We start from the raw sequence: 26,934 nt of genomic DNA, 5'->3' as shown, positions 1-26,934 counted from the left end.
TTTCTATCAATGCTTGTAAATATGCATCTTGTTCATTTTTAGTTTCCTTGTCATAAAACTTCACAAATATTTCATCCCGATCCCCCTCCAGTACTTTTTCAAAACACCTCTGTTTACACCTAGAACAAATTGAGCTTATTTTAAATAACAGTAGTATATTTATCTGTTACTGTATGACACATTCTTAAACAGGATGTAAACATATTTTAAAGGTCTCATCCATTAACATCCCTTTACAATAGTATCAAATCTAAGAACAGAAAAACTGGCATCACTTAATAATAGATCAACATACTCACTTGCTGTCATTTCTAATTTTCTTCTTCTCAACAACTTTTGCAGCATAGTTTGTATATTCTGCACCCTTTACTCTTGCATGTTTCACTTGCTCCCATTTGTATTCAACATTAATGACACCTCTTTTCCTCTTTTTCACTTCCGACAACAGTTTCTTCCTCACTGGTTGACATGAACAGAAATGGAAGAGGATGTTAACATTTCGAGGGAAATTGGGAAAGCATTCTCAGTACCTCCTATGGAAAGCAAATACAACTACTTTGTGAAGCAGGATGGTTTGAAGCATAAACAACACCTCTCCAGGATAAGTGTTCTTTCTGCACAAAACCGAAACTTTCATTCAAGACTGACAGGCAGAGCTATATGGTAGAAGTGTCTTTCTGCACAAAATGGTAGCCCTTCGTGCATTAATCATGGCAGTATTAATAACTCATATAGTGTCAAAAAGTGGAGAAGTGCTGTTTCTGCAACAAACGATTCAATTCAAGGTGTATGTTTTGCAACCCATTGATGTGTTTTTAGGCAATCGCCATTATGTGTATAATTTATTATGATGTCTTATGTCAACCAATCGAGATGTATGTAGACAACCCTAATGATGATTGTTATCAGATTCCCCTTGATCTGATAATCAACAAGAACTGATGATGACTCCAAGAGAGTGTAAACTGGTCTTCGCTCAATAAATTTAATATATTGTACAATGTGTTAAATGGTGGAACATCCCTCAAACTCTATTATATTAGTTATACATCAACACGGAAATAAAAATCATAACCTATGATTGTAGAGGTAAATCAAACAAATTCCTACAATCATTCCTTTTTAGTTACTGCATTGAGACTCTGGAATACACTCCCAATGGACATTCGGCACGTTACATCCTCTGATAAATTCAAATCTGCCTGCCGAAAGTTTCTCCTGGGAACATAACTTGAGTTGTGCGAGTCATTGTGTGTACACTATGTTGTATGAATGAGTTTTCCTCATCTATTATGTACCAGTCATTATTCTTATTATATTTCCTCTTTATAGTCTTATTAGTATTGTCACCTAATTGCCGAACTGATCTGTAACTTAGTCTTATTTATCTGTCCGTAGTATTATTTCTTTGTAGAAATACTATGTCTTACTTTTATGTTTACATTTTTAAATTTTGTTTATAGTGGTTAAGTGTAAGAGAGGGCCATGAGCCCTAACATCGCCACAAATGTAAGTCAGAAATAAATAAATACATTTTTAAAAATAGTTTTAACACAAAAATAAAGCATTTCTGGACCCATGCCCATACAAAAAATTTTCTTCTACGTGTGAGGAACGTGTCCTGAATGTTTGGATATTACTAATTGTTATACCCTGCATAGATGCTGATTTCAGTTCATAGGATTCAGTCTGAGCCAATCTGAAGATGTTTTTGTTTGATAAGTACTATACCAAACATGAGGATCGCTGGAGGCAAAACATATGAACACTTTTACTGAACACACAGAAACGCTTTCCCGTGACGAAATCCTTCAACTGTTTGTACTATCATCAAAGAACTGCAATATACTTTTAAATTAATTCAAAATTATAGAATTGAATGTAAAATTACAAATATCTCTGAAATACGTCAGGTTTTTTCTTTGCTTTTTCAACATATATCTTTGTTAAAGTGTACAATGACATGCTGAAAAGTAATGCCTCCGACCTTTTTATGGTAAAACCCTTAAAAGCTTTTTAAATAAAACAAACTGTATTAACATTCTACATCTTTATTTTTCACGTCTACATATTTATTTCACATCATCATCACCCTAGATATGAACACATTTCTCCCAACGAGAAACCAGTTTGTTGATACCGTCACTGTAGAATGTTTCACTTTGTCGACGGAGCCACAATCACACATCTGCTTGCACCGTTTCACTTTCAAAGTGAACTTCTCGAAGGCGATCTTTAAGTTTTGGAAATGGATGGAAATAGGATGAGGCCAAGTCAGGACTGTGTGGAGGATGAATGATGACAGTGAATCCAAGGCGTGTGATTGTTTCAGATGTCGCAGCGCAAATGTGAGGTTTGGGACTGTCATGTCGAAGGAGAGGGTGCTCCATGTGTGGACGAACTCGTCGAATTCGTGCCTTCAGTTTGCTGAGGGTCTCACAGTATTGTCCAGAGATTTGTGGTGCCTTTAGACATGAATTCCGAATGCACTACTCCTTGAACATCCTAGAATACTGTGAGCATGACTTTGCCTGCTGATGGCACGTTCTTGAATGTTTTTAGCGTCGGTGATCCTTTGCGGCGGAACTCCATTGATGCCCTCTTGGATTCAGTGTCAAAATGGTGAACCCAGCTTTCACCTGTCACAATGTTATTAAGAAACACATAAGCCTCATGCTCAAAACACAGAAGCAATTGTTGACAGATGTATAATCTCCTTTGTCGACTTACCTGAGAGCTGTGTCTGTGTTATCTAATGATTTTCACTGATGAGCTCATCAACCCAATTCTGATTAGTCTCGTCATTTGCCGCACGCGGTTGTCCACTCCGAGCTGTCACACATGTTGAGGTTTGCACCACCATTTCCTTCATTATGAGCACAAAAATCCCAACATCGCATATTACTGATGTTGACGCAATCACACTGTACACAGCTTTCATTCTTCTATGGATTTGGATTGGAGGCAAGTTTTCTGCAGTTAGAACCTCTATTACAGCACGCTGTTTCTCATGCACCGACATAGTTACGCAACACACAGCCATGGTACAAGTTACAATTCTGAGCCCTCTAGCAGCAGAGAGTTGCAATTTGCGTAAGCGATGCGGGAAAGCGACTGAGTAACATGCATGACGCCATATCAACCGATATCGAGAACAGAATAATGAATTTGGAGGCATTACTTTTCAGGAAACGTACTTTCTGCAATGGCTGTGCATAAAACAAAATGGAGGAATGGATTTTTAAAGAGTGTGGGAGGATTGATATGGAACAGGGATGTACCATAGAGATGTAAAGGAATTATCTAACAAGACTTATTTTGTGGCAATTTTGACATTTGGATCAGAAACGTGGGTGATAAAGGAGAGGGATAAAAGTAGAATATAAGCAGTGGAAATGAAGTTTCAAAGGTGTCTAGTAGGTTTAACAAGAATGGACAGAGTACGAAATGAGCCTTCGGGAAATGGTAAATGAGGTACACCTACAGCAAAAATCTAGGCTGCAATGGTATGGACATCTTAAAGAGATTGGGAGGACCAAGAGACAGATGGCTGAAAGGTGTAAAGAAGAGCATCGAGGCAAGAGGAGGGAACTCGACAACAGTAACAGAAGTGATGGATGGAAAATAACAGAGGCTTAAGCAGACCCAGCCTGTGGTTGGAAACTTCTCCAAATGATGATGATGACCTGCAACTACCTGACTGTCTCCCTTCAGCTAGCAGTTCTATTCATCTCAAAATTAACAAACTAAAAAAAAACCAACAACAACACAGATGTTCACACTAAATATTGGAATAAAAGCCAAGAAAAAGATTAAAAAAGTAAACAGAGGTTTTACAAGAACTATTCATGTTCAACACCAGGAACAAACTCAATATTCATTAATAGCAAGAAGAATTAGGGATTTTAATAATTTATCAATGGAAATGTTTAATAAATTCCAAAATTCTTTAAAATCATTTAAAAATGACAAGGTCAACAAATGATAGGGAATCTGCCATCTTAATGCACATAAATGATGACTGACCAATTGATGAAGTGAAAGAGAAACTAAGTGGTAATGGAAATCCAGTAGAAGAGTTTAGAAACAATACAAAATGGTTCATGCCAACCAAAATTTTCAACATGATGGTGACTTGACTGTTAGACTGAGAAATAATTCCTCCAGTTTTTTTTTTTTTTTTTTTTTTTTTTTTGCTAGTGGCTTTACATCGCACCGACACAGATAGGTCTTATGGCGACGATGGGACAGGGAAGGGCTAGGAGTGGGAAGGAAGCGGCAGTGACCTTACATTTGTCTGGAGTGAAAATGGGAAACCACGGAAAACCATTTTCAGGGCTGCCGACAGTGGGGTTCGAACCTACTATCTCACGAATACTGGATACTGACCGCACTTAAGCGACTGCAGCTATCGAGCTCGGTTACTATTATTGTGGTGTCAGTCCACAAGTAGCGAGCCTCAAAGTTTGAAAGATAAACTGTGCTAACTTATAAAATTTTAAAAATGCATTGAAACACAGGTTGTCAAGCAGTGTCATTTTAAATTAGACTTAATTTATTTGAGTAATTATACTTCACACTTAAACGGAGGTGGACAATGACAAAAACATGGGACTATCAGGATAATCTTGGATTTTGCCAGGTTCTTTCACATGAAAGTATTGTCTGATCATTCGCAAAGTACATGTACCAAAATCAATTAACAACAGATGTCAGTTTGTTTTCAGGTCTTTGGTTCCAAACTGTTAACTATTTAGTAGATAGTGAGTAGATGCAAATAAATTATGTAACTTAAATTGAATAATGTGAAATGTACAGTTTCGTATTAATGGCCTTTTCTTGTCACACAGATAACATTTTCAAAAATTTGCTTCAACTCTAAAAATGTAAGTAATGTTTAAATTTTATAGTTATCGTCGCCATAAGACCTATCTGTGTCGGTGCGACATAAAGCCGCTAGCAAAAAAAAAAAAAAAAAATTTTAATAGTTATTCCTGTTAAGACTTCCTCCTCAAATAATAAAAAGATGTCCAATCATTGCACAGACCTCAAGAATGGTATCAACCTGTATCAAGGAACATGACAGATGCATTCCACTTAACCAAACGGGTAAATCAACATTAGCGGATCATGCCTTGTCAACTAACCACAACATTATGTTCTAATGATACCGAAACACACAATGATTCCGGGATTGTGAGAGAAGCAATAGAAATATGAAAACAATCTCATAAATTCAATAGAGATTCAGGTTACATCCTTAGCACAGCTTGGTTCCCACAAATTGCTCCGCTTAGAGATAAAAAATCTGGCTTTGAATAGTTCACAGCACAGAGAGCACATCCTGGCGACCAGTGCAATTTTGTTTGTCAATTGCCCTGATAAAGACTGAAAAAGGTCAATCAAAACGTTGACGCCTTTACTTCAAATCTTGAATAATTTCTTCCACACGTTGTAGCTCAAAAATAATATAATTTCAGACCGAGCAAGATTGAGTAATAACAAATTTGAAATGCTGTGAATAATACCATGACAAAAATTGTAAAACTTTAGGTTCATTTAACTCTTCGGATATAAAAGTATAGCATAAACATCTGAAACAAGCTCCAAGGTATCACACCCACAGCTGTAGAATGAACCTACATTGTCTGAGCATCATATGGCCTCCGCTGCCAAAATGAAAGTTAATCGAGTTGTCTTGCTGAATTTTGAGGCCCTCCAATCAATCACTACTGATCTGCATTTAGGGCAGTCGCCAAGGTGGCAGAATCCCCTTATGTTTTTTGCTTATACCATACGTGATTAGAACTAAGAGGGGATAATTATATCATCATATTCCCCTCGAAGACAGTAACAACCTCTACTGATCACTCTGAGAACTCACTGCATTATCTTTTCAACATTTTGACTTTACTTTGCCCATTAGTGTACCATCCAAGGAACAAGGTCCACCTGCACCTAAAGGCTATTTACAGGTTATATTTATTCGAGTCAGAAACAAATAAAATATATGGTAATACCTATTACAATCACCCACGGAAAACCAGTGACGTGCAACCTCAATAGCATTTGGTGTTCCAAGGAGATGAGCAACTGTACAAGATGCAGGGCACAGCATGCAACCCTGTAGATGCTCCGTAATTTGAGGTTCTCTGCAGTTGCAGTTAATGGTGTCAACAAGAAGCACCATTTCTGGAGATTACTCTTGGATCTTCCAATACCAGAAAGAAGACAAATGAGTGACCACACAGTCCTATTATGTTCATGCCCAGGTGGGAGATTTTCTGAAGGGCGAGGCTAGGCAAAGTCACTCTCGAGTCGAGAAATCCACATTTGTTTTCTTGCTGTAGCTGCTGTAGTTTGCAAGACTGCAGTGGTTTGGAGGAAGTTTCTCCAGGACCTCAAATCTAAAGGTGGCTACACACGTTATGGTATAATTGAGATTTAACCACACCAAGCAAACTGCGGAGATTTATCTAACGTGTGGAGGGTAAATCGTTTCAGTTACTTTGGCTTGCACAGTTCATCGGAGCAAGTTGATTTTTCTAACCAATAAATCTGTGTCAATTGAGTTTACACAGTTTTATCGCGCAACGTGTGGACTGTGACAACTGCCGATTGCTCGATTCAAGTGAGTCACTCCTTAAGAGAGTGCGCGCTACAAGTTATCACATGTCTCAGGCAGATTAAAGCAGATATTGTGAGAATTGAGAAGCTTTCATTGAATGCTATAGAAATGAATATTGTCTCTGCCAGGCAAAATCTAAAGATTATCACAATCGGAACAGAAAAGACGACGCCTACAATAAGTTGATTGAAAAATATAAATCCATCGACTGCAAAGCCAACAGAGACATAGTTGTAAAAAAGATTAATAATTTTAGGAGTTCGTACAAAAAGGAAATAATCTAAAATACACTCAGCGTTTATGGTACTTTCATCTACTGGACTTCTTATATGAACAAGAGACACCAAGAAATTCTACATCTAACATGAGTGACGGTAAAAATGAGGTAGGACATTATTTTACATACACACATTATATAATATTACATACTGTATTTAAAATACACTATGTGATCAAAAGTATCCGGACACCTGGCTGAACATAATGTACAAGTTCGTGGCACCCTCCATCAGTAATGCTGGAATTCAATATGGTGTTGGCCCACCCTTAGCCTTGATGACACCTTCTACTCTCACAGGCATACGTTCAATCAGGTGCTGGAAGGTTGCTTGGGGAATGGCAGTCCATTCTTCACGGAGCGCTGCACTGAGGAGAGGTAGCGATGTCGGTTGGTGAGGCCTGCCACGAAGTTGGCATTCCAAAACATCACAAAGGTGTTCTATACGATTCAGGTCGGGATTCTGTGCAGGTCAGTCCATGACAGGGATGTTGTTGTCGTGTAACCACTCCGCCACAGGCCGTGCATTATGATCAGGTGTTTGATCATGTTGAAAGAAGCACTGAAAGTTAGGTGCATTTAAATGTTGTATACAGATACACCTTATGTTCTACAAACCTCACGCTGGACTATTTTCTCGTGTATCATACCCTAACTATTGTTACCTTCTCTGTTTTACTTTCATTGTTTTAACTTTTGACAATTTAACTTTCAACATTAATCCTTGTGTTTGCTGTCATGTGTTTTGTATTTCAACTAGTCATAGTTTAACATGTTCACTGCGTATTAGCAGTGTGTGAAATACCCGCCAACCTGAGCAAAATATTTGTGTGGGACTCTTTAAAAGTTGAAATTATTGTTTTGTACATTGGTAGGACGAGTTCTGTCGAACTCGTGGACTTATCTCCCTTGCGCCTGGTGCGTGACCCGCACTGTGGTTGAAATCGAGAAGTATTACTGGTCACCAGGCAGATCACGCGCCACGCGCGTTGGTAGATTACTGTGCATTATTTACCGTGGATAGAAAACAAATGCAGAAAGTATGTTACAAACATAAATATATTCATATTTACACTTTTCTATTACAGAATTTGACAAACAAAAATGAAATACTTTGGTTAATTGGGCGGGTCTCGTGATGTTGAAGGAACCACATTGTCGGCCATCAGAAAAAAATATAAATAAAATGATAACATAAGCATCACGAGGCAGTCAAAAATGATTACTGCACGTTCTTTCAAGTTACTTATAAATGTGATGAGGAATAAATAACAATTAGAAGTTCTTTCGTGTTATACATATATATGACGCAAGAAGAAACGACAATTACAAGTTCAGTTCTCTTACCGAACATATTGCAGTAGTGGAATTTATTTATTTCAAAAGCTGAACCACTCTTAATTCTCCTGAAGAATTAATAAACAGATAATGCAGTGTCTTAGCTCGCACTGAAGTGGTCTTGCTGCTGAAAGATCCCATAAATGAATGATGACTTATGACGACAACTCTGGAGAGGAAATACATGGGAAACGGAATACGCATGCGCAAATGTGGCTACGGCCTGTGCTGTGATAGTGCCACGCAAAACAAGGGGTGCAAGCCCCCTCCATGAAAAGCACGACCACACCATAACACCACAGCCTCTGAATTTTACTGTTGAACTACACACACTGGCAGATGACGTTCACCAGGCATTCACCATACCCACACCCTGCCATTGGATCGCCACATTGTGTACCGTGATTTGTCATTGTGTACCATGATTCGTCACTCCACACGTTTTTCCACTGTTCAATCGTCCAATATTTATGCTCCTTATACCAAGCGAGGCGTCGTTTGGCATTGACCTGCGTGATGTGTGGCTTATTGCCAGCCGCTCGACCATGAAATCCAAGTTTTCTCACCTCCCGCCGAACTGTCATAGTACTTGGAGTGGATCCTGATGCAGTTTGGAATTCCTGTGTATTGATCTGGATAGATGCCTGCCTATACACTTTACGACCCTCTTCAACTGTCGGCGGTCTCAGTCAGTCAACAGACGAGGTCGGCCTGTACGCTTTCGTGCTGTGTGTCCCTTCACGTTTCCACTTCACTACCACATCAGAAACAGTGGACCTAGGGATATTAAGAAGTGTGGAAATCTCATATACAGACTTCCGACACAAGTGACACCCAAACAGCTGACCACGTTCCAAGCGCCCCTTTCTGTTCTCTCACGATGTCTAATTACTACTGAGGTCGCTGATATGGAGTACCTGACAGTAGGTGGCAGCACAATGCACCTAAGATGAAAAACTTTATGTTTTGGGGGGTGTCCGGATACTTTAGATCACATAGTGTACATTACATTTATGAGAATTTCCTTGCTAGTCAGAGTTACTTGGCAAAGCAACTACGTGTAACAAAACTCAATGTTCATGTAGTTCAATCAGTGTATGAAATTGTCTTACCACAGGACTTTTCCTTCGTTCACAAAATAGCTCATAAATACATCTCCTAGTTCTTTTGCTGTTGTAGGGAAATTGCTTAGGTGAGTTCTTGGCAAAGGCACTGTTGTTGAATTTGTTGTTGTAAGATCCTCAGTTACCAATACTCCTAAATGTTCACAGTCAAAACATTCTGTTGGGGCATAATAATTAGGAAAAGATGACACTAGATAATTGTGCTAAGTCCAGCTTGCCATTACTACTGATTCAATGCTTTTTCGTTCCAAATTTATTTGAGTCTTAAAAATCCTGAATCTTGCTGCCAAGATGCCAAACCCATTTTCAATTATTCAACGTGCTCTTGATGTTCAGTAATTATAAACTTTTTCATCATACTTCCCAAGTCACTTTGTCTAAATGGTTTCAATAATGTCCTTTCGCAAAGGAAAAGCATCATCTGCAACAAATATGTAGGGGAGTATTCATGAACTATTACTTTTTCTTCTAAAAGAATATGTAACGTACCATTTTCTAGCTTTTCATAGAATTTTGTATTCCGGAAAACACCTCCATCAGAACCCTCTATTAGTTCCAAAATCACACAAAATAAATCTATCTCATATCAGCGATGGCCATTAGTACCATACTAAAAATCTGCTTGTTATAAAATACTGAACCACTATTTTTTGGAGGTATGTTATCTATATGTTTACCGTCCAGAGCTCCCAGACAGTGCGGAAAGTTCCACTTGCATTCAAATTTGCTATTGTTTTCCATTCTTCTTCTGTACGTGGCAATTGAAACAAAAGTATAAATAAGTAAACTACATGACCTGTTGCAAATATGATACCTCTAATAATGAAACACCTTACAGGAGTTGCCGACTAAAACACAACCAGACACCACAACAATCCAGCAACACCAATCCGGACTTGCCAGAACCACCCAGCAACGTCCATCTGAAGGCGAACAAAATTCTATTAGTTCTATTAGTTCCAAAATCACACAAAATAAATCTATCTCATATCAACGATGGCCATTAGTACCATACTAAAAATCTGCTTGTTATAAAATACTGAACCACTATTTTTCGGAGGTATGTTATCTATATCGGCTCAGACCTACAAAAAAGTCTAATACATTAACCGACGAGATACTAAAAACTGTAAACGATAATTTTAAACGCCCTAAAACTGAAGTTCGTTTCGATATCTTTGACAAACATACAGCTATGAAATTGCGAGAACTACCCTAAACAGCAAAGAATAATCTCTGAGAAATCAACTAAACTCTATTCTTAGCTGAAATGGCTGGTTTTTACTCATCTTCATATTATTCGATACATATTCATACCTCCCTGAAGTGGGTACTGAATGGACGAATGAATAAAAAATATTATAACTCATGGGTCCAAAAACTCTATTTCCTTATAAAAACTAATATTTTACAACTCCACATGGTACAGAAATCATGGCAAACACACAGGAACAGATGATGATGCTTGTTGTTTAAAGGGGCCTAACAACTAGGTCATCGGCCCCTAATGGTACGAAATGATATGAAATGACAAATTAAAAGCCCAAAAACATCCACTGATCACAATTCAAAACGTGAGGATGAAGAATGGATAGATGGATTGATATGAATTTGAAACGATTAGCAGAACCGACCCACAGGCAAGCCAGAACCATGGATTCCCTCATCCCATGGTGTTGCTCATATAGTGCTATGAATAACAGGTACTGTAAAAGCCGCCGCACTCTCGTTTGCTACTAATCACAAACCTATTTCGTACCCAACAAAGTGGTACTACGCACAAGTAAAAGCGAGCCATGGTGTTCCCCGTGTGGTGGTACGAATCACAAGTAGTTTCATGGTTATAATTCAATCATCCCAATAGTACTAATGACCAAGGGACTGCCTCTATAGCACAATACTGAATCGATGATACTTGTGGTCGAAAGGGGTCCAAAAACCCAAGTCGGTGGCCCCTCACAACGGTACTTATCGCTAGGAAAGTAGAACCATGGTATTTGTCATGTTGCAGTACTAATCAAGAGTAGCGGAAACTCGTGGTATTCCACACATTATGGTACTACTCACAGGCAATGAAATTTGCACATGTATTACAGACCTATGGTGTTCATCACATAAGTGTACTAACCACAGGGACTCATACTATCCCGTGATGTTCCTCATATAGTGGGTACTAATCATAGGCAACCCAGAACCATGGATTCCCTCATCCCATGGTGTTGCTCATATAGTGCTATGAATAACAGGTACTGTAAAAACCGCCGCACTCTCGTTTGCTACTAATCACAAACCTATTTCGTACCCAACAAAGTGGTACTATGCACAAGTAAAAGCGAGCCGTGGTGTTCCCCGTGTGGTGGTACGAATCACAAGTAGTTTCATGGTTATAATTCAATCATCCCTTCGTCACCCCTTTTAGGCGCCTCTTACGACAGGCAGGGGATACCGTAGGTGTATTCTTCGCCTGCGTCTCCCACCCACATTAACAGAGCATACCCAGCATACCAAATGAAACCCTTTCTTACATGAAATATTTAAAAATGCCTGCTGTCACACTAAATCCAAAATGCACTAATATACATGAGTCCAGAAATGATGATGTATCAGGGCATTCAGGATTCAATGCAACGGCATTTAAGATATTTCATGTAAGAGTTTCATATGGTATGCTGCTACATTGTGTGCGTTTCTCATGAATAATGTAACTTGTAGAGGTAAATCGAACAAATTTCTACAATCATTCCTTTTTAGTTACTGCATCGAGACTCTGGAATACACTCCCAATGGACATTCGGCACGTCACTTCCTCCGATAAATTCAAATCTGCCTGCCGAAAGTTTTTCCTGGAAACATATAACTTGAGTTGTGCGAGTCATTGTGTGTATGGGTTTTCTTCATCTATTATGTACCAGTCATTATTATTATATTTACTCTTTATACTAATAGTATTGTCACATTAATTGCTGTACTGATTTGTAACTTAGAATTATCTCTCCATAGTATTTCTTTGTAAAAATACTGTCTTACTTTTATGTTTACATTTTTAATTTTATTGTTTATAGTGCTTAAGTGTAAGAAAGGGCCATGAGCCCTAACTTCGCCACAAATGTAAGTCAGGAATAAATGAATAAATATATTTAAAAAATTAGTTTGACACGAAAATGAAGCAATTCCAGACCCATGCCCACACACAAAAAAAATGTTGTTCCACATGTAAGGAATGTGTCCTGAATGTTAGGCTGTTACTAATTGTTACACCCTGCCATGGAAAACTATCTTCAGGGCTGCCGACAGTGGGGTTCGAACCCACTATCTCCCGGATGCCCACGTACACTTCTCGCTCTTGGCACAGCTTTGCACATTATTCTCCTCACCATTTCTGGCTTCATAAGTGCCAAACAGAGATCTTGTAGGAATGATCTCCTCGTTATCTAATCACAATTACTGCTTTCGGAATATATGTTCCGTGCATTTACCCAACAAAACCTCACTAGAACCCCGGTTTTCATCATCCTGATACATCTGTACTAACAAATCTACAGAGGTGCTAATGGTTCCACTATGTGCCATATATAATTTAGTTTTAAAGGCACAAATATTTCCTGAGATTTGGAAAATAAGTAAAATAAATCCGATCCTTAAATCTGGTGATAGTTCGAAAATTGAGAACTACAGAGCTATCTCAATAATATGTGCTCCAGCGAAGCTCTTTGAACAAATACTCTATGTTAGAATATTTAATCATATCAAACCATACGTATCAGAATTTCAGCATGGGTTTTACCCCAAGCGTTCTACTATGACTAATCTAATGAACTTTATTCAGGATATTTCTGATTCAATGAATGAAGGGCTTCCTATCGATGCAGTTTATACTGATTTTGCAAAAGCTTTTGATAAAATTAATCATGGTATACTTTTGAGTAAATAATCATTATTTGGTTTATCTTCTGAGTTTCTGAAATTAACTTCTTCATATCTATTAGACAGAAAACAGTTTGTATCTTACGCACAAAATACTTCATTGCAGTTCAAAGTTAATTCTGGAGTCCCTCAGGGCTCAAACCTTGGTCCATTGTTCTTTTTATTATTTATAAATGACTTACCGAAAGTAATAAAATATTCAAAATACTTACTCTTTGCTGACGACCTAAAGATTTATAAGCAAATTACCGGGTATGATGATGCTATGGAATTGCAAGCGGATCTGAACAACTGTTACAAATGGTGTGTTGCAAACAGGCCTTTTTTCAATATTAAAAAGTGTTTTGTGTTCACATTTTCTCGTAACAAGAATGTGACTGTGCATAACTGCAGTATAAATGGTGAGATCTTGCAGAGGTGTAATTTAGTAAATGATCTGGGTGTTATGCTTGATTCAAAACTTTCATTCAACAGTCATTTATTATTAGAAATACTCTGGAACTTAGGGATGAATATACTTTTAAAATCTTATTCAGTCATCTCGTTAGAAGTAAACTTGAATAGGCATGTGTAGTATGGGTTCCTCAGTACATGTGTACAATTAACAAAATAGAAAAAAATACAAAACAAATTTTTGCGATATTTATATTTTTTAAAATATAACCGATCATCATATCATCAAAGAGTTTCTTATAGAACTCTATTAAATGAATTTGGTTTAATGCAGCTCAGTACACGTAGAATATTAGCTCAACAGATATTTCTTTACAAGACAGTTAAAGGAATATTAGATAACCAAGAGTTTCTTAAAAGAATCAACTTCAATACCAAGAGGGTAACTTTTCGTTTGAGACAAACATTTTACTGCCCCTTCTCAAGCACCTTGCATCATAAAAATGTACCTATTGTAAAAATGTGTGAAGTATATAACAGAATATCTTCAGACAGCAGACAAATAGATTTTGCTTTATCACTTCCTTTATTTTCAAAAATGTTAAAATATTTACATTATAATGAATAATTCATCGGAGAAAAATAATTCAGCACTAAAATATGACTTATGTAATCCCACTATTATTTTTCCAATGTATATGTGTTTGTGTATTTGCTATTCGTATGAATATTTTTCTTTTTTCTCTGCTTATTTGTTTTTTCTTTAACTTTAATATTTTATATGTTTGTACGTTTTATTGAAAATGTGTTTAAATTATTCTTAATTTAGTCATGACAATCTTTGTTTTTTAATTGTTATATATTATTATTATTATTATTATATATTGTTATATATTATTTTGTACCATTTATATATTGAATGTATCTTGTACCATCCATTGTAATTGGGGATATACCCTGGTATGGATGTATTAATAAATAAATACTAATTTGACCATCACAGAACGCATACACCACAAAATACCCTTCTACAAAGTGACTCATACAACTGCCATTTCAAAATAGTTCCATAAATAGTCACGTGGACTACATTTGTAATCCAAGTTAACTCTTCGGTATGCCACTGGCATGTTAGTAATCACCGACATAATATTTCACGGTGATTATAGTGGGGAGATCTAGGAAAGGTAATGAACAGTAGCTACCAAAAGCAATACAATAGTAGTCCACGCAACCACTGGAGGGTTAAAGACATACTGCAAATCCACAGGCCAAAAATCAGCATCCTTTAAGATGTCAATAGGTTCAGCCGTTCTCTCAAACTCGCAGTCACAAACATCAGCCAGTGTTTTAAATATATATATTAACTTATGTCTATACTTTGAATATATGATGTAAATCTGACCATATAAGTATAGGTTATTGCGACATACTTGCAAAACTTCATAACCGATTTTGAATTCGGAAAATTTGTTGGGAATGTGCGGGTATTTTGGGGATTTTTTGATGATACAGACCACTATCAGATCTGCAGTGAACCAAGTATCTCTAGACCAAGGATAGAGAAAGTGAAATCTGTCCCCAGAAGTAAAAGGGTAAAAAATCTCCAGGGTGAGGAAATTAGAGGTACTGTGCATGGATATGATTAATGAAAAGTTCCACATAATCAATGGTAAGCAGACTCAGGATATAGAAAGAGAATGGGTGCCTTACAGGGATGTTGCAATAGAAACGGCAACAGAATGCTTAGCAACAATTGTGCGTGAAGATGGGAAAAGTCGAAATCTTGGTGGAATGATGAAGTGAGAGCAGCAGTAACAAACAGGTGCGTGTACAACAACAACAACCTAATAAAGGACAGGTAAAGTTTTGCCAAGTCCAGCAGTTCAGGAAAACCCAGTTATTCTGGTACGCAGCCATTAAGTTGGAAATTTCCGTGTAGTTGTTTGAGGCCACAAGCTACAAATGGAAAATATTTTTAAGTTTATGTAAAGAGGATGTGAGTAGGCAATTTAAGCAGTGACTGTTGGCAATATTTCCAACCGAACCAATATTTGGTTGTTACTCCAAGAATAGTTCAATATCCAAAAAACTAAAATTTAAATTTGAAGACAGTATAAAAAAACATTTATATAGTTCACAGTAAATGTTTTGGTAAAAGTACAGGAAGGTAGCCAAACTAACCATAAAGGCAAAAAAAAAAACATACAATATGTGAAACAATAAATGCCTTGTAAAGAGTGCTGGTTTTAGAAGCTGGTAGTGAAATTTCAAAAATTCCTCTCTCTGTTGCCACAGTCAGTTGCTGAGTTATTGGCATACCCAATGATACTGAAGACATTATGAAACAGAAAATAAACAGCAATCAAAAATTCTCCCTTCACACTGGCAAGTCTGTCAATATTAGCAGCCACAGTGAGGAAATATTTAGTTACTAATGAATATGTGCTTCAAAATGAATTAAAATGGAAGGATTGTATAAGTATTTGTACAGACAGATCCTAATGAAAGGGAGAGCGAAAGGTTTTGTAGTTCAAGTACGTTAAGCAAAGTTAATCCTAACATACGCTGCTACTATTGTCTTATTCACCGCAAAGCCCTTGCTGTTAAATCACTACAACCCTCTCTGGAAATTTAGCAATACAAAAGGGTAAACATCATAAACCTCATTAAATCACAACCCTTAAATTTGCAGTTATTTCCCATTTTGTGTCAGGAAAGGGGATCAGAACACACAACACTCCTGCTACATGCAGAAATAGGTGGTCATCATGAAAAGTATCTGTGCAAATATTGGAACTAAAAAACTAGGTTATGTAATTCTTGGACCGTTGAGGGCCATACTATATTAGTCTTGCTCTGTACCCAAGTGCTGGGCAGTCATCGTTGTACTAATGTTCATAACCGGCGAGATGTGACACAGGAAGTTTTCCCTTGACCCATCACAATTTTATTTCATTGTATTTCCTCAATTACAGACTGTTACCGAAGGGCAGTACAGTACAAGAAAATGGAAACTGTCAAAGTGGTGCGACAGTGTGTTCCAACAAACCCCACCTTACAGGTCCCGTCAACAGGACGAACAGTTGCTCCAGTTTAGCAAGTATTCATTGCAGCTGCCCTATTCAAGTATTCATAGAATAATTTAAGTTATAAAATGCAAGAAGCTGGTGTGCAAATCTTCTACAAACTGTGGAAGAGAAAAACCTTTGATGGTGAAAATAGCTTGAGTGAAAATGAACCATATACAAACACTCATCTATATTATAAGACTGTTATGCCTTCTGGTATTCATTCTGCAAGTTTTCTTTTTTTGCATTAGTCACACTGACATAGATAGGCCTTATGGCGACGATGGGATAGGAAATGGCTAGGAATTAAAAGGAAACGGCCGTGGCCTTAATTAAGGTACAGCCCCAGGCATTTGCCTGATGTGAAAATGGGAAACCACGGAAAACCATCTTCAGGGCTGCCGACAATGGGGTTCAAACCCACTATCTCCCAGATGCAAGCTCATAGCTGTGATCTGCAAGCCTCTGTGAAGTTCCTCAACACCTCCACAATCCTCTATTTGAAACTAGCCCAGTGGCCTCGTTTAGTTCCATATCTCTTATCTTAGAACCATTAGAAATTGAGTCTAACTGTCGTTGACTTTGTCACCCTCTACTTCTCTTACCCTCTATGATCAAGTCCATTACTCTCCTAGGTAACCTACCCACCTGCATTCGCCTCATATGACCCACTGCTAAAGCCAGTTTATACATATACAGCTTTGTCCATAGAGTTAATTCCTCTAGGCCTTTATGAGGATGGAATGGTTACCTAGTTGTACATTCTCTTAAAATAAAAATCACCACCACTATCTTAGCTTTTTATCTCCCCATTCCGAGTAACCTTGTACTATTGTTTCCACCTGTCTGTACCAGGTATCATTCTCGCTACTTTCATGTCTGTTACATGTAACTTATGAATAAGATATCCTGATTACACCCAACATTCACTCCCATACAGCAAAATTGTTCTGAAAACGGACCAGTGTTCAGATAATAATTTTGTCCACGAGCTGATTTCTTTCTTACAGAATATTGCTGATCACAACTGTGAGCTCACTGCATTAAGATTTGCTGCATTCAATCTCATTTACAATACCATCCTGGGAGAACACACATCCTAAATACTTGAAATGGTCTACCTGTTCACGATGTGTATTCCCAACCTGACATTCAATTTTCTTTAGTTTCTTCCCTACTGACATCACTATAGTCTTGGAAATGCTAATTTTCATATTATACACACTACACCTATTTCCAATCTCCAAGACATTAGATTGCTGGCTTTCAGCACAGTCTGCCATTAAGACCAAATCATCGGCAGAGGCTAAATTGCTTACTAAATTTCCACCAAACTGAATTCCTCCTTGCCACTTCATAAATTTCAGCAGATGTTCCATGTAAACTATGAAAAGTAAAGGTCAAAGATTAAAAGCCTCTGGTTCATAATCTTGAATCACACACACATTCTACCGGGCGAGTTGGCCGTGCGTGTAGAGGCGCGCGGCTGTGAGCTTGCATCCGGGAGATAGTAGGTTCGAATCCCACTATCGGCAGCCCTGAAAATGGTTTTCCGTGGTTTCCCATTTTCACACCAGGCAAATGCTGGGGCTGTACCTTAAATAAGGCCACGGCCGCTTCCTTCCAACTCCTAGGCCTTTCCTATCCCATCGTCGCCATAAGACCTATCTGTGTCGGTGCGACGTAAAGCCCCTAGCAAAAAAAAAAAAAACCACACACACATTCTACCATCAATCTGTATCACAACTGTCAACATAAATGCCTTTGACAATAAGGTTGCCCACGAGCATCAATGAAAGACTTGCACCAGGCCTCCCACTATATTCAGGTCTAATTTAATCTAGTTCTGCTGCTACATGACAGTGGAATTTATTTACCATCCTTCTCACTTCCTCAAGCATAATTTCAACATCATTGTCGTCCTCCCCATTAGCTTAGCTGTTCACGATGTCACCAGAAATATTTCCTTTTACGTTGGGAAGATTTTCAAAATATTCCTTCCACCTATTCAGTGATTCCCTGGGATCTACGAGTTTACCCAAAACACTTTTTTCCCCCCTCCCATTTTAAGATTCTTTATTACTGTGCAGAAAGTTTTCCTTGCTGTTTGACCTAGCCTTTCTAAGTTGTTATCAAAATCTTCCCATAACCTTTTTTCTTTCATTCCACAGTAATTTATTTTGCTCTATGTCTTTCATCTACATACAATTCCCCATCTACATCGATCCTTATTCGGAGCCATTTCTTATACGCCTTCTTTTTACATTTACAAGCTTCTATCATTCCATCAAGATGTTAGATTTCTCCCCCCCCCATCTTTATACACAGTTGTTACCAAACATTCCCTTGCTGTTTCTACTACAGCATCCCTGTAAGGCACCCATTCTCTTTCTATATCCTGACCCTGCTTACTGTTGATTTGGAACTTTTCATTATCATATCCATGTACAGTAGTTCTGATTTCCTCACCCTGGAGATTTTCTACCTTTATTCTTCTGCAGGCAGATTTCACTTTCTCTATCCTAGACCTAGAGATACTTAGTTCACTGCAGATCAGATAGTGGTCTGTATCATCAAAAAAATCCTCAGCATACCCACACATTCCCAACAGATTTCCTGAAATCAAAGTCGATTATGAAGTCTTATTATGGATCTGGTGCAGCTAACTTCCTGTGTGTAGCGGTGAATAGCTTTATACAAAACAAAAAAAAACAAAAAAAATGTATTCAAAACTGCTAATACTATACTTACATAAAACTCCAGTAAAGGCTTCCCATTTCCATAATTTTTCACATCTTCCCCACATTTAGGCCTACCCAAAACCTTTTTGTATCCTTCAGTTCTATTTCCAATTGTCCATTAGCACTAGCGTGCCCTTGCTGTTGATGCTGACTACAATATCATTCAATGCTTCATAAAACTTGTCAATTTCATCCCCATCTGCACCCTCACATGGTGAATATACTGAGACAATTCTCGTCCTAATTCCACCAACTGACAAATACACCCACATCATTCGCTCATTTACGTGCATAACAGAAACTATGTTGCATGCAATAGTATTCCTGATAAACAGCCCTACCCCATACTCTGCTCTTCCCTTTCTAACACCTGTTAAGAATATTACATTAAAATAAAAAAACAGGAATTTTGAATTTTAGTAAAAAATTTAAGAGCTTGGTGGAAAGAATTCATACAACTTAAGGCATGTCAAAACAGTTACAAAAGAGATTAAATTAATATTGTGGGATGGGGAGTAATAATCTGTTATGTTGACATCAATTTCTTAAAATAAAATCTGTAGCCACAGTCAAATGACATTTATGGAAGCCTACTATAGTCACATATTAAACTTACTAGAATGTAATCTCCTTGATAGTAACAGGTAGGCCCTACCATTTAATGCTAAGTTGGAGCACATAACATACCCACGTAAATCCACTTGTATAAGTACACCTAAAATGGCCATGCTATTTGCAATAATATAATTATGCTAAAACGTATCTGGGTAGAGGCTACAAGTTGTCCATTCTTATTCCATACTGTACTAACAGTATTCCAGGATTTAATGCGTGATAAATAGAAAGGATGAGGGGGGGGGGGTGTTGAAACTTTCTCGTATTTTTTCTACAAAAAATTCGATTTACTTCGGACAGAATATTATGCAGCGAGGTTAAACAACGTACGTCCATTTATATTTCGATCATATATAAGTAATAGAGATCTACGCGCCCCATTTTCGCATTGCAGAGTGTGATGGTTTACGGCTCAGCATGCATTGACAAGACATCGCTGATGGATACAGATGTAGTGCTATAAAATGTTAAATATTCAGATATATAGTAAATCAAATTGATAGAGATCACGTGGTCATCACGCCTGAGGAGAAAAATAACCTCACGCCTCGTAAGACAAGCGCGCGCCATCTCTACGATCTAGCCCACACTTTTTCCTTCCTAGTCCCTGAAAGGGAAAGTATAACCTAAAATCTAGCCTCGGCAAAAGACTCATTACTTGCCGAAAGAAAACAGCAGCAACGGAATCTCACTGCAGTGTGACGTTAAGAAATGACAACGATCCGTATATAACTACTCCCCCTTTCCCTACGTCGCATCCAAAAATGCACTAACCTATAAACCGCCGTATAGGTTATGGTTACACAACACATACCTGCACGTCGTCGATACGTTTCATTCTCAACGACCAATGTTGACATTCGCATTTTTACACCCAATTCATGAGAGGAATAAGCGGCTTACGTTACGGTAAAACAATATTAAATGCATAACAAATGTAGAAATAGGTTTCTCAGTACATTTTGATTTGAGAACGCATTACACTCGTGTAAGGCAAAACCCAAATGCAATTGTGCAATAAATCATACAATTACATATTTAGAAAAGTAAACATTAAAATACAGCACAAGGAACATTAAAATTACTTAAAATCAATTCAAAGCTGGAGAAACAAATTTAAATTCTACTTGGGAGAAAGATTTCCCATCACTGCTAATAGATATCTCACTACGTAAACTACGCTTGAAAACTACGATAAACCATCATTTATTTCACTGTTATGTATTTCATTTCATGTGTACAAAAAGAGCATGGGGCACATATTAACTACCGCATATTACTGACAATGTATGCTCTCATCATTCCAGTAAACAACTGCCATGTGATTATAACCTTGACAAACACTTTGTCTATACTTCTTTACAAATATAATGCGATATCTATCTTTCACATTCCAGTCATTAATATGTCACACTTAGAAGTCGATTCCATGTGATCTCCTAAGCAGGACGTCATGGTAATACGCAATTTCCCTGTATTAAAAAGTAAATTAGTTCGGACTGTTCTAGTCAACGAACTTGTCCACGCAGTAGAACAAAGCCCTGCAAGCTTATCTCATTCGACAGACATGGACAGAATGCACAATCCACCACTGCAAAATTTGTCGCGAAGACGTGTCAAAACCCACACGCATGCACACATCACCACAATGTAAGAATTTAATTTTTACAACACTCACCTGAGCTGAGTAGATACTCTTCGACTCCATCTTGCTTTAGCTAGAAGGCCGGTCGTATTGACATCCGTGATGACGTAGAAACTCAAGCACATGGTTAGTCAATTGGTTTCCATTATTTATCATAAAATCAGCATGTCAGTAAATTGTTGTTACTTGATGGGCGGATCGTGCTAGAATAAAAATATGTGATAATATGTATAGAATTCTCCTTTCCACCGTATAATGCTGTGTTCAACTTCCTCAACGTTGTACATCGGCCGCTCATTTTGTCCACTGTGATTGGCTGTTACATAGCTATGGAAAAATTCGAAGATGTGACAGGAAATGTCAGGCTGTAATATTTTTTTGTAGAATGAATATTTAAGCGTCATTATAGCAACACAATGACGGATATCAGATGGTTGAACATTTTAAATTGATTTTTGTATATTAATACCGAATTTCAACGATTTCCAGGCAGTGTAAATTGATAGTTCGGAAAGATATTTTTCTCGAGCTTGTTGTCCATGGCGCGTTCCACACTACCAAATATCATCCTTTATTTCGTTTTGCCGTAAGCATATGTTGAGTTGTCTTCTTTCGATTTTATAAAGTTGCTGTTGTTCTGAATTTCTATCCACGGTGTCCTCCTGGGAACTTGCTGTTGAACTCCTGATCTATAGCTGAAGAATGACGTACGTCCCCCTGTGGGTTGGGACGGTAGAATAACATCCACCGTATCCCCTGCCTGTAGTATTAGGAGCAAAGAGGATAGAATAGATTAGGAGACTAAAAGGAGCCCCAGGGACTCTTAACTGGGGAGCGTGTATTGACAATTATGGGGCCCTTAGCTGAACCCTGACATTGCTTCCACTTACGGTACTTTTGCCAAGATCCTCACTTTTGTACGTCCTATCCGACCTCCCTTGGTCAACCCTTGTTCCTTTCCTGACCCCGACAGTATTAGAGCATTCGAGGCCTAGGGAGTCTTTCATTTTTACACTTCGTGGTCTTTGTCTTTCTGTGGATGATACCTTCATTTTTCGAAGTGTCGGACCCCTTTCATTTTCTTCCTCAGATTAGTGTCATTAGTAGGCCTACGTATATTCGGGCAAAACCACCATCGCCAAGGTCCACTCCCGCAGGCCTACAACGGATTGTTGACAGGGTTCACCATTGATTGAATTGGATGGTAGGATCGGGCCGCAAAGTTGTACTTCCTCTGAAAACAACGATCACCACATCACCACTCTGACACCGTGGTTAGCTAGTTCGAGTCCCGTTGGTGGAACATAATTTCATCATCAGAATGTTGGCCGACAGGGTAGGTGGTGGTATATAATTTCTAAACACTAGATTGTGTGTCAAAAGTCCGGATTCAATTCCAGACCTCTCCGCAGTGCTAATATCAAGTTTTATTATCTATTTCGCAGGTAGCTTTTAGTGCAGAGAGGGTCCGAGGTAGTGATGGGTTGCGACTGGAATCGCGAAGAGTCGATTCCATATGCCTGGGGAATCGGGTGATACAGATACGTAAACACGTGTAGCACGAATGTGTTCTGTAATGTGAGTTCGTTTTGGTTTATAACCAGGTCACTTTACAAGCCATGCTTGCTCTCATTGTACTGTCCTGGAGTTATACACTCTAATGCGACTGTAATTTGATCAGAAAATATGATTCTCTGTTTGAAACTAATCAAATGGTACGGATTGTAAACAAATCGAAACTTGTATGGGGCCATATATATATATATATTTTTGCTAGTTGCTTTACGTCGCACCGACACAGACAGGTCTAGGAAAGGCCTAGGAATTGGATGGAAGCGGCCCACTATCTCCCGGATGCGAGCTCACAGCTGCGCGCTCCTAATCGCACGGCCAACTCGCCCGGTGTGTATGGGGATTATGACATAATATTATAACACTACTATTTCGACAAAATACAATTGTACTAAAGAGACAACCTTAACTAATGTTATGCTGTGATGAAAACAAACAATAGTCGTTCTGACAGTTTCTCTTAATATTTAGCAGTAGTACGAAACTATTTCTTATTCTTATTCTTCTTATTCTTCGTTTTCTACAACTTTTTCCACATCTGTGGGGTCGCAGGTGCGAACTGTATAGCACATGTTGATTTGGTCCGGTTTTACAACCGGATACCCTTCCTGACGCCAACCCTGTATGGAGGAATGTAATCACTGTTGCGTGTTTCTGGGTTGGTTGGTAGTGCAGTGTGTTGTCTGAATATGAAGAGGAAAAATGTTGGGACCATAGAGTTGGTTAGGACAAACACAAACACCCAGTCCTCGGACCAAAAGTATTAATCAGAGGCGATTAAAATCCTCCACTTGGCCGGGAATCGAACTCGGGACCTTCAGAACGGAAGGCCTCAACGCTGACCATCCACCCAATGAGTCATACAGCAGCACGAAAATTTCATTGCAAATTAAATGTAACGGAAGATAGGTATGCTACGAAAAAGTTGCGTACTTATTAAACATGTGACTTAATTCCACAGACTTTATATGGGCCGATTGCAGAAACAATGACTAGTTTTAAGCCTTAGGCAACGTCTAACTAACCGACATCTAAGTAATGTTCGATGTTGCGTTGCTTAAACGGTGTTCAGCCGGTGTTTAGCAAGACATCGTTTATGTTTCCATATCGGCTCCTAAACGGAAATAGAAGTGTCTTCGAAGCTACTCTTTGCCAGCTGGGACCAATGAAAACTCATCAATGCAGGCGCCATCTTTAATCAGCTGTTGTGTGCTGTGAAAATGGCAAGACGTTCAGAAAACGTTTCAAGCGAAGAAAATATAGTATTTTCTGAAATTGTTAAGTCGCATGATTTTGTAGAATGTAAGGCATACAACAGCGATACCATACTGAAAAAGAAGGTAGCCTGGCAGAAGATTACAGAGGCTGTCAACAACAGTTTTCCTCAGAACCCCCCACGTGACAGCAAGACTCTGTTGGGTAAGTTCCAAGATAATTTTGCGGGTTGTATTTATTTCAGTGGGAATTAAGCTGTTCTATAATGGAAAATTAATCATGTTGAATGAAAATAAAGGCAAAAGCTGACTCAATACGCATGCACTAAAATGTATTGGGGTATTTTTACAGGACTGTGGCGGAGGCTGAAGCTCCAGACTGAAAACAGCTTGGATTATAAAAGAAAAAATATCCAAAACAACAGGAGGTGGGCCGCCACCAAGCCCCTTAAGTCCTTTAGAGGAGAATGTGTTGGTGGTGTTAGGCGATTCCGGGGGACCTCTCGAAAACCCATATGACGATGAGGGGGGAGCTCGCTTACGTACGTATAACGGATACTATAGCTGCCTCTGTGGATCAGCGGTAGAGTGTCGGCCTCCGGATCCCAAGATAGCGGGTTCAAACCCGGCAGAGGTAGTCGGATTTTTGAAGGGCGGAAAAAAGTCCATTCGACACTCCATGTCGTACGATGTCGGCATGTAAAAGATCTCTGGTGACACATTTGGTGTTTACCCGACAAAATTCATTAAATCTCAGCCATAGACGCCCAAGAGAGTTTCGGTTTACTCGGTCTGCCATCTAGTGGGGGCCTAGAGTAAAACGGAACGTCGAAATTGACGAGCAGACAGCCAGATGGCGTCAAATTGAAATGTCTGCACACGGTAGCTGAGGCCATACGATTATTATTATTATTATTATTATTATTAACGGATACTATTAAATAATCATTACTCTTGTTGTAGGAAATGCATTGTAAATAAATTGCTTGACGAAAGTTTTATTTGGTCCGTATGAAAACAGATCCCTGCGGAAGGTGTTACCGCTCAGCTGTCGCTGCTCAGCGAGCGTGAGGTGGAGAGAGGTTACCGTCGTGACGCCGAAGTTAAGGAGGTGGAAAAGGAGGACTTGATGGAATTCACAGGGGAGAGATCTTCGCCTCAGACTCCAAGGTAAGTTGTGGTCAGAAATTTGAATTAATTTCTTTTCTCCACGGAATGTAACCTCAGATTTTTAGAAAAAAGTACAGTATAACCTCTAAACATGGTCTGTGTTTTCGTGTACTTCCAGTGCCAAGTCCAGGAAAAGGCGACACGAGGAAGGTAAAGAGGACGAGGCGGTGAAAATGATTCAAGAAATCCACAAGAAACAGTTGCGTGTGTTAGATTTACAAGAAAGGAAGGCATGTTAGACATTCATTTAATTGAACAGGAAATGAAACAAAGGTTATGACTTGCCGGAGTGGTATAATTCAATTAATTGATAATCATGTTAAATAATAATGAATAAATGTATTTTCATTTCACTTGAGGTGATCTTATCTTAGCAAGATTTCTAGCGGGTGAAGTAGTTATCAATTATGAGCTGACGATATCTGTTTCCTGTCACATCATCTCCTACTGGTTCAACAGGCACTTCATCATCTGGTAAGTCTGCCTCTAGGTCAAGTTCAGCGCGCTGCACAGCGAGGTTATGTAGCACAGCAGTCGCCATGATAATTTTCAGGTTTTCCAAACCTTCGTTCGCAGACCCTGTGCAAGACAAGGAAATCTTCTTTTCCACGAACCGAAAGTTCTTTCCACTACATTTCTGGCCAGGACATGAGCTCGATTATAACGATTATCAGCTGCATTCCTTGGGTTCAGAATCGGAGTGAGGAAGTATTTCTTGCAAGCGTAGCCAGAATCTCCGACAAGATGTCCCTTAACACCTCCTCTTTCCAGGCGGTCGTGGATAGTAGAATTTCGAAATATTCTCCTATCATGAGTTGAGCCAGGCCAACGAGCAACTATACTCCTTATTCTCATCTGAGTGTCACATATCACCTGCAATGAAATAAAAACCGCTGTATGTAAGCAGGTTTCAAGTGTAGTAGTAGTAGCCTAGTAGTAGTAGTAATTGTTGTTGTTGCTACGTGTTGTAAGGGAGCGATAACATGAACCAGTTAGACCGTATTTATGTCCACTATTGTGCATGCCGTATAATGAAGTGTAACATTAATAAGAGTATTGTCGTTAGGATGAGTACAAATAACAGCCATTACAGAAAAATAAGTGCTGTTTTGCGTCAGTGTTATGTGCACTTACTTGGCAGTAGATAGCATGGAATCCTTTCTGGTTGATGTACGTGACAGCTCGCTGACGATCGGGACAAGTTATTCTGACATGAGTACAG

The 26,934-nt window shown here is 38.6% G+C and overlaps 2 protein-coding genes across 4 annotated transcripts in view; one reads left to right on the top strand and one right to left on the bottom strand.

The window, feature by feature from the left end:
- REG (proteasome regulator gamma) overlaps positions 1 to 21,943 on the bottom strand; it is an 89,767-nt gene extending 67,824 nt beyond the window's left edge. For both annotated transcript variants that reach the window (XM_067137563.2, XM_067137564.2), the window contains exon 1: positions 21,790 to 21,943. In XM_067137563.2, coding sequence (XP_066993664.1) covers positions 21,790 to 21,819 — 30 coding nt within the window. In that variant the 5' untranslated portion in view covers positions 21,820 to 21,943. The remainder of the gene's footprint in view (positions 1 to 21,789) is intronic.
- LOC136858538 (uncharacterized) lies at positions 21,847 to 25,990 on the top strand. 2 transcript variants are annotated; one of them, XM_068225445.1, is made up of 3 exons: positions 21,847 to 21,882; positions 25,564 to 25,712; positions 25,831 to 25,990. In XM_068225445.1, the coding sequence occupies exons 1-3, from the start codon at positions 21,880 to 21,882 to the stop codon at positions 25,949 to 25,951; spliced, it is 273 nt and encodes a 90-aa protein (XP_068081546.1). In that variant the 5' UTR covers positions 21,847 to 21,879; the 3' UTR covers positions 25,952 to 25,990. The 2 variants fall into 2 exon arrangements, with proteins under 2 accessions (XP_068081546.1, XP_066994250.2); XM_067138149.2 differs by lacking the exon at positions 21,847 to 21,882 and adding an exon at positions 25,016 to 25,084.
- The last annotated feature ends 944 nt before the right edge of the window (positions 25,991 to 26,934 follow it).

Source organism: Anabrus simplex, chromosome 1 (assembly GCF_040414725.1).
Source record: "Anabrus simplex isolate iqAnaSimp1 chromosome 1, ASM4041472v1, whole genome shotgun sequence".
Classification (NCBI taxonomy): domain Eukaryota; kingdom Metazoa; phylum Arthropoda; class Insecta; order Orthoptera; family Tettigoniidae; genus Anabrus; species Anabrus simplex.
This window is presented reverse-complemented; position numbering and strand designations above follow the sequence as displayed.